A 10,575-nucleotide genomic window follows, 5' to 3' on the forward strand; every position below is an offset into this window, starting at 1 on the left:
ATTTAATTCAGTGGGCTTACAATATCACCACAAACTGATGGTCTTCATATATATAATTCTTTATTTATATTTTTGATATTGCTCAGTGTAATGTTTTTTACCCACCGGTGGATAATGTGTCTTATTTATCCATAATGGGTCTGAGGAGGTTTCTCAGTCAGGCGTCATTGGCGCTGTATAAAGAATGTCCCTCCACGGCCGCCGTGCTTTTCCTTTAGCACAGGGTGCACTCAGTGCTAGCTAGCTGTTGTTAGCTAGTTAGTTGTCTCGGTGAAGAAATGGCTGAATATTCACATGTAAAATCAACTAAACTGGTATTGAAAGGCCAAAACAAAGGGTATGTTTCTCTTTACTAGCAGTACTAATCGCTACCGCAGAATTAAGAAATACATGTTCTAGCCCAAGCTAAAGTAGCAGAGGCTGTCGTTATAAATGTTTTGGCGTTAGCCATACTTTAGCTTTAGCTGCGTTGGCGTTACTCGTCGTTTAATGTTAAATTAGTGGTAATAAGTATTTAACGTTTTATATCTATTATTGATATTTATGATTTTCACTATCTATCAAGCAGAGCTGGTTGAACAAAAAGTTTCTTGGTAATAATGCTAATAGCGTTAGCTTTGCTAGGATAGACATCGTTCAGTTTTGTAGAAGCTACTTAATAAAGTTAGCTAGCTCACTCAAACAACAGATATGTAGTTAACACGTGTTTAAATCGATGAATAAAAACTATTATTAAAGGTTCCAGACTTGAATAAAATGTCTAACGTCAGAGCATTAGATGGTGTCTTGAGATACAGTGATCAAAATGTAAACAATGGTTAGAAACAGTTTCATATTCACATTTATCACAGCATGCTAAGTGTATATATATATATATATTTAATGAGAATTCAGAAATTACGAATTATTTATCCATATGGTAGATGACAGAAGATTATTAAGTTTGACTAACAGTTCCCTCCCCACCTTCCCACACTTAACATACAAAATATCTATGTAAAGATTACACAATATTACACAATGCTACTTCAAAATGAAATGACAGTCGGTAATAAAATACCTGACTTGTATTGTAGTTTGAGTAAAAAAACAAAACAAACCAAGAATTATGTTCATAGGGTGTAATTATGAACATTGTTTGATTTTATACTGTTTTCTTTAAAGGCATTTCATATCTGCAGGCAAATTAATACAGAAAATTGAACTAAAAATTCAATTTGCCCTGTTGTTGTTGTGGGGCATTTTAAATTAATTATATGTAAAAAAAAAAAAAAAAAAATTGAATTTTGTTATAAACGCTTATTGTAATAGTACAAAATTCATTAAAAGTCAACTTTTCAAGGCTATGGAGCTCATGTCCTAAAGCGTTTACTCACTGAAAATTCAATAATGACTCAATGCGTTGCTTTTAATAGTTTTGTAATTACATGTCAAAGAATTGCATTTCAGACATAATCACACCAAGTAATTGGGGTTTTGTTTGCAAATTCTAAGTAAACATATTTTAAAATATTTCTTGCAGGAAAAAGAAGAAGCACAAAGATAGAAAGAGAAAAGCAGAAGATGAAGACAAACCGGATATTATTGGTATGTGCATGTACTGTATTTCTATATTGCTTAAACTGCATATTAATTTGTCTATTAAACAGTGATTATTTTGCTGGTATATGTACATTTCTGTGGTCAGAAGAATGGGACAGATGAATGAATGGTAATACAAGAATATTTTTTAACACAGTATTGTATTAACATTCAGAAATGTTTAATGAGAATTTTTACATATGCATTGAAAACATTTGACTTATTGCCAGAAAACAATTTTATTCAGTCATCTTCTCTTTAAAACCAATAAATATAAGTTCAGTGCATTATTCCCTAACAATAATAGCCCAGCCTTAACTGGTAATCTGTCTTGTACAGTCCATTATAATAATACATGAATAGATAAAATAATTTACCGTATGTAATTGCAACCCTTTCCCCAACTTGTAGAATCAGTATTTTCACTTACCTAATTTAAAAGTTAAAAAAAGCAAAGCAAAGATTACTGGCAAAACTTAACCTACTGCCAAGCCGTGTGGATAAGATAAAACTAAAAGGAGATTTGGTAATTGTAACATCAATCACAGACTGTAACATCTCCAATGTTAGTTTGAGCCATTTCTTAACGTGGCTTAAAGGGCAAATGTAAAACGGCCGAATAGTTTTTTTGTTTTTTATTCATTCTAGTAATTTTTTTTTCTATTTGTCAATTAACTTAACAAAACTGTTGTTGTTTTTTATTATTTAATTAATCCTTTGTTATTTACTTGTGAGTTAACCAATCATTCTTTCTCTTTTAAAAAAAAAACACGCATGAAATCTATGAATGAAGGAACCATTACAAACTGAACTTTCACCTTAAGATTCTATGGATTAGGAGACGATTATGCAGATTTATGCATAGTGGGCCTAATTTGGAAATGTATATTTTGTTTTGCCACTGTGAGGCATTTTAATGTTGATCTCTCTGCTACCAGGTGGTTGGTGGGCCGTCAACAGCTTTGGGGAAATGACTGGTACAGTTGCCATAGAGATGCAGAGCAACTCATACATCCATGCCCTGGATACTGGGCTCTTCACACTTGGTGCTCCACACAAAGGTAAGACAATGTACTGAGGTCACTTAAGAATTTGGCCAATTTTTTTTTTTAGAAATGTCAATGCCCTCATCTTGCTCTCATGTTTTTCATCACCTTTTTTCAGCTCAGTAGGAAATTTTATTGTTGATGCTCACCAGGCTAGGAAAGGGCTTAAATCTCTTTAAGCCAATGTGAAATGTTGCAAACTTTGCAAACCAATCTAATAAAATATGCAGGTTTTGATCTCATACTTTCAATACTACAGTTCAGTAACCCATGTTGCCAAACGTAAACCCTCCATTTACAGTCACTGTGGCTGTACATTAGGGATAAGGGGTTGCACTCAGTGAGCATTTAGTCCAGCACCAGACTGAAAAGATGCAGGTTTTAAACTGAGAGGAAAGGCTGCTCTCATATCTGCCTTTAGGCATATCTGCAGAAATGGCACATGATGCAGCCTTTTGAAAAAGCTGCAAAAACATTCACATTCACCTGCAGGTCAGAAGAAAACCTGCTGATATTCTCTGACAACTTGGAGGGTCACAGTGTGACATATTCCAAAGATAATCAGCCTTTTGAATAAGCAGCTTATGTCACATTTTACCTCTGCTTTATTAACGCTTCCCTCGTTAATGCCTGGCAGATTCTGCTCTTCCTTCAACAGATCCCTGTGTAGCACATAACAAATTGTGCAGAGCCTTGATTTATTGTAAAGGTCACAAAGTGGCCTAATCACAAGCAAGTCACAGCCTTGTGGAATTATGAGGTGTTCGGGAGATCTTGGTATAAAATAAAAAATTTAAATGCAATGCAACAGTTCTTTCTGTCTTTTTCTAAATGTCTCTGTGCTGGTGAACTGGACCCAGATTAGCACATCACTGCACAGCCAGGGGGTTTACATTATTAATTACAAGGATTTATAAGTAAAATATGAACCAAGTCTACAGGAGAAACTTGGCGTGAAACGAAATAATTACTTACAGAGTAAGTAATTAAATGGAACATTATTTGTTTTTGTAGAATCCACAGAGTTTAATTACAGATCTAGGTCCAAAGATCAATTAACATTACAATTAAAACTAAATATGAATCTTTTATCATTGATTGCTTAAACACATTTTTTGAAACTATGCTTCATATTCTCAAACCAGAAAACACAAATCCCATCCCAAACATCCCAATTCTACAAGCATCCTATTTTCAAGTCAAAATATAGTGAATGGTCAAAACCATTCACTCTTGCTGAAAAACCAAACTTTGCCCTTAGACATTAAACACAAGTCCTCAAAAACACACACTACAACATAGTCTTACGCACTGGTGCAATAAATTCAAGTTATGTTGCTTGTGGTTTGCCCCCTAAAAAAACTTTTCACATGATGAACAATAGACACAACCAATGTATAAATTTGCACATTTTTATTTATTTGTGTACCACACAATACAACACAAAAAGGTTATTCCACCTCAGCATCCTGTGTTTGGTCTGGGTCAGCCCAGAGAATCTTGTCCATATCACAGGCTATATTGTCCCTAGCCAGGCCAGCCTGCATGCCTGATCCACCCCTGGCACCAATCTACTGATATGTCTAGGCAGGATTCTTCTGTGGCTTGGAGGAGATGAACAAAGATATTCCAAAAAAACCTATTCATTCATTTCTCTATGGATCCATTGTTCCAAATGTCAATGAACTGATTCTGGCCCCTAAATCTATCCAATGAAGGATCTGATTGATGTGTGTTCAATTTTGACTCATTTCACCTGGGGAATTGACTGCTAATTGAGCTCAAGCTGTGCTGACTTGTGTGAACAGTATTGAATGCTAGTGCTTTCAAAATGACCACGTACGCAGTAGGAAATAGAGGGATTTGTGTGTAGAGTCCTGCAGTGACAGCTCAACAAATCTCACTTGTGTCAAAATGGGAGTAGTGTTTAGAGTTTAAGAAATTAGGTGTGCTTCTTGATAAGTTATGGTTTTGAATTTTTTGTTCAAAAGCCTGGTTATAGTGTTTTAGTTGGTGTAAGTCAACTGTAAGAGGTATACAGGATCCTAATTATTCATTTTGTCATTGGCTAATTATACAGGATGCTCCAATTAAAGCCACTCATGACAGTTTACACCGTTTAGATAATCTTACAAAATAAGGATAACATTGAGAAGGAATCAAAAAGGTCATTAAAACAACAATATTGGTTAAAACTAATTAAAACCAACAGACACAGGAAAAAAACCCCAAAACACTCACAATGGTAAACTTTTTTTTTAAGTAAAACATTGTTTATTATGCTTCAGATGATGAAGGACCAGACCCTCCAGAGCAGTTTACTGCCATCAAGCTCTCGGATACACGGTGAGTACACAAAGACAAACTGCTCATTGTATATACATCCACAGATAATACTTCACCAACAGATTTATTACCCGGCTTCTGCATTAAATATCAAGGATTTGTTTATGTTGTTTAGGTATACAGAAGTAATTTATGCTTCCTGGAGAAGGTGCAGCCTGTTGTACAGCCATTTATTTTATGCTACTTTCAGACTTATACTCTCATAATGTTGATAAACCTTTCTTGTTTCAGTCTGAAGGAAAATCCAATGTGTCTTGAATGTTAGTTTAGCTTTTATTATATTGTCTTTTTGAGAGATAAAGGTGGATTTTTTTTCTTTGCTGTTGCAGATTAGCCTTAAAGTCGGGATATGGAAAGTACCTGGGTATCAACTCTGAGGGTTTGGTGGTGGGGCGCTCTGATGCTATTGGCGCCAGGGAACAATGGGAACCAGTCTTCCAGGATGTGAGTAAATCTTTTAGTTTTTTTGTGTCATAATGCAGAGGACTCACTTTGTTTCAGTGTATGTGGCTATTTATATTATTTAGTGTATAGTGCACTATGAGGATGTTTGCCATATTGCCGTGGTGTCTGATTGGTGCATGTATAAACAAATGCACTCAAAGCTTCTACAGTGGAAGAAAAAAGTAGGTGACGTGACCTTCAGAGGTTTAATGACTCTATGACTCCACAGGGTTTCTGTGTCTTAATGGAAGGTGAAACGTCTTCAAAAACTTAAAGCAAGTTGTCACTGAACAGCATTTTAGGCACAATACACGGAGAGAGATTACTTGTTAATAAATAGGGTTGCGATATAAACAGATCAGCGTGAAGGGCAGAGCACACACACAAACACCTGGGAATAAAAGCTGAAATGTTGATCTTGTGTCTTATATTCATCTTTTAAATATTAGTTAAACCCAAATATTTTAGTCTACAGCAAAATTAAAGGAACTGGCTTCACTGTTCCAATACTTTTGGAGAGAAGTGTAGCTCAACCTGTTTATGTCGATATGTGTGCATACATAATGTGTTCTGAGCAAACAGTGGTCGGCTGGTCATTAAGCATGCTCAACATCAAATTCAGAAAAACTCGGATATGTCCCATAAATAGAAACGTGTGTGTGTTTGTGCGCAGTGGTCATTTGCCATTAAAGGGTTGTTAACCAGTTCCAGTAAATTTTAGCACACCAACACCACAGCCAGCTTTAATCATAAATGAAGTAATTTCCCGACAACAAAATTATCACTAGCAAAAATGCTGAGTAGCCAGTAACTTTGGCAGATGTTGTTTTATTCCACACTTTCTGGCTCCATTTATGGAGGGTGTATAATGAGGGTGGTCTCTCAGCAGCTGCAGTCACCAATAGTTCTGTAGATTGTAATAGGAACTAGCGTTAATTTTATTGCAAGGCTACCACTGCAGCTTGAATAAAAAACTACATCTGGCACTATGCCGTCTCTCCTTCTTTCTCTGATGGCAGTTGTGCATCTGTTACTTTTGTTCTCCAGCCCACATCCTAGTGGAGCAATGTAAATCCAGATGAATCATAGTGGAAAAACCTAAACAGGTAACTTGCCAATATTTCAGGGTGCAAATCACTCTCTCTGCAGCCAAGTTGAGTTGTGAACTCTCTAATGACTCTAAATATCAAAGTAAATCTAGTATGGAGCAGCTTCAGAGACACAAAGTCCACCTTTTGGAGTGGCCCAGTCCAGACCACAACCCAATAGAGGTGCTGTGGAATGACCTCAAGAGAGCAGTTCACAGCAGATGTCATAAGAATATGACTGAGCTGAAGCAGTTTTGTCAGAAGGAATGATCCAAAATTCCTCCTGAACATTGTGCAGGTCTATTCCACAGCTACAGCAAGGGTTTATTTTGAGGTTATTGCTTCCAAAGGTGGTTCAACCAGTTAATTAAACACTGTTGCCATTACTTTTATTATTACTTATTACTCTCGCTCCGTATGTTTAGTGAGTGTGTTTGGTAAAGACAAGAAAAATCATAATTTGTTTTATCAGCTTAGAAGTACAAGTAGAACTGGACGAACAAATTGATGAGTTGATTTAGTTAAAAAGGACTCACTTTAAGTCTATTTTGATAATTCATTAGTCACTTTTAAGCCAAAATGTCAGTGTCTCTATCTTTGTGTCATATATAATGATAAATTAATATTTAATTAGTTGAAATATCTTAACTTGGGTTTTGAGAAAGTGCATTAGGCCTGTAAAATATAAAAATTTTACTGTGGCAAAAAAAGTGAAAAAAGGCTCATAGGTACTCTACTAAAGGCCTAAACTATAAAGTGTATTTTATTTATAAGCAACTGGTTCTTTTAAATACCAACACCAATACATACATGTTTTTACTTTTTTTCTTTTTTGCAACTGTAGCATATTATGTAAAAAGGCACTTATCTTTTACTGCTCTCTCCTTCCTTTCACATCGAATCACATGGCTGATTGGAGTTTAGCCCATGAGAAATAACACTTAACTGTAGTCATGAACAACTAATTCATTATTCAGAGTGCATCCACCTTATCACTGTAGTGCGTTACTCGCCTTGATGCTGTGTTGAACCTATAAATAACCTGCCCGGCACAACCTTGAGAATCTTTTACATCAAATATCAGGCAACCTTTCATGCCTGTCACAACAACCAATCCCAGTGCAATTCTATCTAATCTACTGCCTCCTCCTCTGTTTTCTTTCTGTTCTGCCTCAGGGCAAAATGGCTCTCCTCGCAGCAAATAGCTGTTTCATCTCCTATAGTGACAGTGGGGACATCGTGGCCAAGAGCAAGACAGCAGGGGATGGCGAGATGCTGAAGGTGATGTGTAAATTGTGTTCGTCCACAAGGTTGCATGTTAATCCTTTCACTTTAAGCATGCAATCTCTGTGGAGACCTGACTCTTGAGCTGGAAAGGGGAAAAATGTTTGTGACCTTCACTTTGGGGGGGTTCAAGCTATTGATATTTAATGCACAGCTTCTCTCAATTTCATTTTTTTTTTCTTTCCCTCCTGAATGATGAACAGATCAGATCGAGTGCAGAGCAAGAGGTCAAGCATAAAGATGACATTGCAGATGAGGACAGGGGCAACGTGAAGTCCTGTGAGATCAATTATGTGTGCGTAACCTCCACTCTGTTCAACTTTAGTGCTCAGTTAATACACAAGCAGTCCAGTCGACAAAGGACGGAACCCCAAGTTGGTGTCTGTATGCATTTAACTTTCAAATTAACTGTTGTTCTCAGCTTGGTGTAGTTTTGTGCTTAGTTTTTTTAGAACTTTTTTCATCTAGACACAATTCTCAGTTCAAATTAAGGTTTTGTTCTAGTTTATTTTAACACGTCTAATAAATAGATTAACTAGAGAAACTCAAGCACACTGTAATGCTAATAGGCACACCAGTTATTTAATAAAATTTAGCTTGAAATAAGATTTTAATTTGTGCGCCATACTGAAGTAGATAAAAGCTCTCACATTGGGTGACCTGGCAACTTCAGGGACTGCATTCAGAGTTTGAAAAACAGGAGTGTCGACGAGAGATTGATGTAAAGATAACAGTTCTTTACATAAATTAGTATTGAACCCGTTTCACGTGTCCTTTAATCTAAATGTCTTTCTGCACTGAGCATACATTGCATTACAGCCTTTTCTGACATTATTGCTTAAACACCTTATTCTGATTGAAGGGGCAAAGAAACTGTGATTTCCTTCTCATTATCCTCACATTGTGTATGAGAAGACTTTGACAACAAAATTGCATCCTTGGATGGGGGATCATGCATTTAAGCTACCGCCTCATCAGTCTCAAGCTGTTAAGATGCAATTGATGGTCCGCTGTTAAGAGCGGGATGAGAAAGCGAGCAACGCCATATTTTAGCTTCCGACGCCGCAAGTTTTTTTTATATACAGCCCGTCTGTGGCCTATTAAGTTCTAGGCAATATGTCTGAAGCTGTTTTTGCTTGGCATGCCTTGCCTTGTATTCCCACTCTATTATTTGTTTTAAATGAATGCTGGGGAAATTGACTCATCATGTTGACATGTTGATAATGGTTGCCCTTGAGCCTGTGTCTTGATGTAGTGTTTAGCGTCTGAACTGCTTTTCAGGATGGAGTGCAGTTTGAGAATCATAAAACACAGGCAGAGCAAAGAGGAAGTAAACATCAAAGATGTTTTTGACAAGATAGCTTGGTTGTTGATAGCATTGTTGTGCACGATTTTTAGGAGATCGAGATAGCTTACATTGAATGTAGAAAGATTATTTTAAGATGTTTTATTCACATTTATAATGGAAAATATTCATGAAGGCTCACACTGGATCGTCCTCACAGCCTGTCACTGCAGAGTTCTTGTTTAAAAAATGGTAGAGCTTCGTCAGAGACATGTATAAATTCAATTCATTTAAAAAGTGTTTAACTTTAATTAGCAAATTCCACAATTATCCCCAGTGATACATTTTGCTGTAGCCGAATATTTAAGTAACAAAACCGTATATGTTTATTTGTAGCAGCTAGTAGGATTAACCAGTCAGTATTTGGCTGCCACTGTCACCATTTACATACTCCGCTTAAGTTAATGCTCATTATCTGGATTTGCTGCAGAGCGCCTCAGTGTCAGGTTTCACAAGAAAAGCATAAGTTGTGAAAATTTCTGTAATTTCAAGGGGCAGCCTGTGTATTTGGTTGGTGTGGTGAGTCATTTGCCTTTGCACATTATTTTGTAATCTTCTTATTAATGTTGCTGTGTGATTTACAGAAAGAAGTTTCAGAGTTTTCAAGATCGGCGGCTCAGGGTTAATGAGGGAGCTGCCTCAACACTGAAGAAAGCCAGAATGGATGGAAAGTTTCATGAGGCTTTGCTTGACAGGTGTGAAAATAAGCTCATTATATATTGATTGCTAAGCACTAGTTGCAGATTGTTTAATAATCACTGTCCCTTAAGTGTTGGGCTCTCTCAAAGAAAAATGTAAGTTATTAAGGGTTAGTGCTTTATTTAAACTACATCAAAGACTCTGTGTGTTCACATAGAATATATTACAAGACCTATTAAAAAGATGATGTTCAGGTTCAGTTATTTATTCCACTGTATTAAAATCTCAGTTTCTTTATGGTCTGTTGACAATCAAAAATGATTTGACTTGGGGACTAACTGAATGTAACATGTCATCTATTTTCTTTTTCTTTTCATTACAGGAGAAGCAAAATGAAAGCAGACAGGTACTGCAAGTGAAGACTTAACTTCGTAGATAACAGCCCAGTCTTTGTAAATGTCTTGATTTAATGAAAAAAATGCATTTTACTCTGACATTTAATGTACTTTTTTTGTTTTTGTATTTTTAAAATAAACATTACATGGTCAAATCAGTTTTACTGGCCTGTTGGATTCATCTTTGTGGTGGCTTTTATGAATAACAGGTGACCCATTGGTAAATGTTTAACTTTTGTTGAACTTGCTGTGTTATTGTCATTGGATGTGCTGTGCTTTTGAAAAACCTAACATAGTTTTACTTTGTACCCCATCTTTCTTTGTATACTACATAGCCAAAGCTATGTGAACACCAACATGTGACTCTTGAACATCTTATCCCTACCTCATGGGTGTTATACTGTTTT

At 36.2% G+C, this 10,575-nt stretch overlaps 1 protein-coding gene across 1 annotated transcript; it reads left to right on the forward strand.

Moving 5' to 3' along the window:
• The first annotated feature begins 208 nt into the window (after window positions 1-208).
• On the forward strand, window positions 209-10,312 carry frg1 (FSHD region gene 1). The gene is made up of 9 exons (XM_026360745.1): window positions 209-337; window positions 1,523-1,587; window positions 2,520-2,642; window positions 4,916-4,973; window positions 5,303-5,417; window positions 7,682-7,786; window positions 7,993-8,084; window positions 9,719-9,829; window positions 10,156-10,312. Exons 1-9 carry the CDS (start codon window positions 279-281, stop codon window positions 10,190-10,192), a joined length of 765 nt encoding a protein of 254 aa, XP_026216530.1. The 5' UTR covers window positions 209-278; the 3' UTR covers window positions 10,193-10,312.
• The last annotated feature ends 263 nt before the right edge of the window (window positions 10,313-10,575 follow it).

Source organism: Anabas testudineus, chromosome 1 (assembly GCF_900324465.2).
Source record: "Anabas testudineus chromosome 1, fAnaTes1.2, whole genome shotgun sequence".
In the NCBI taxonomy this organism is placed as follows: domain Eukaryota; kingdom Metazoa; phylum Chordata; class Actinopteri; order Anabantiformes; family Anabantidae; genus Anabas; species Anabas testudineus.

Bases quoted from the DNA above. Each gene is read 5' to 3' on its own strand.
- frg1 (XM_026360745.1), top strand. From the start codon at position 279: ATGGCTGAATATTCACATGTAAAATCAACTAAACTGGTATTGAAAGGC. The intron at 5,418-7,681 runs GTGAGTAAATCT...GTTCTGCCTCAG, and splicing joins GGGAACCAGTCTTCCAGGAT to GGCAAAATGGCTCTCCTCGC. The intron at 9,830-10,155 runs GTGTGAAAATAA...TTTTCATTACAG, and splicing joins CATGAGGCTTTGCTTGACAG to GAGAAGCAAAATGAAAGCAG.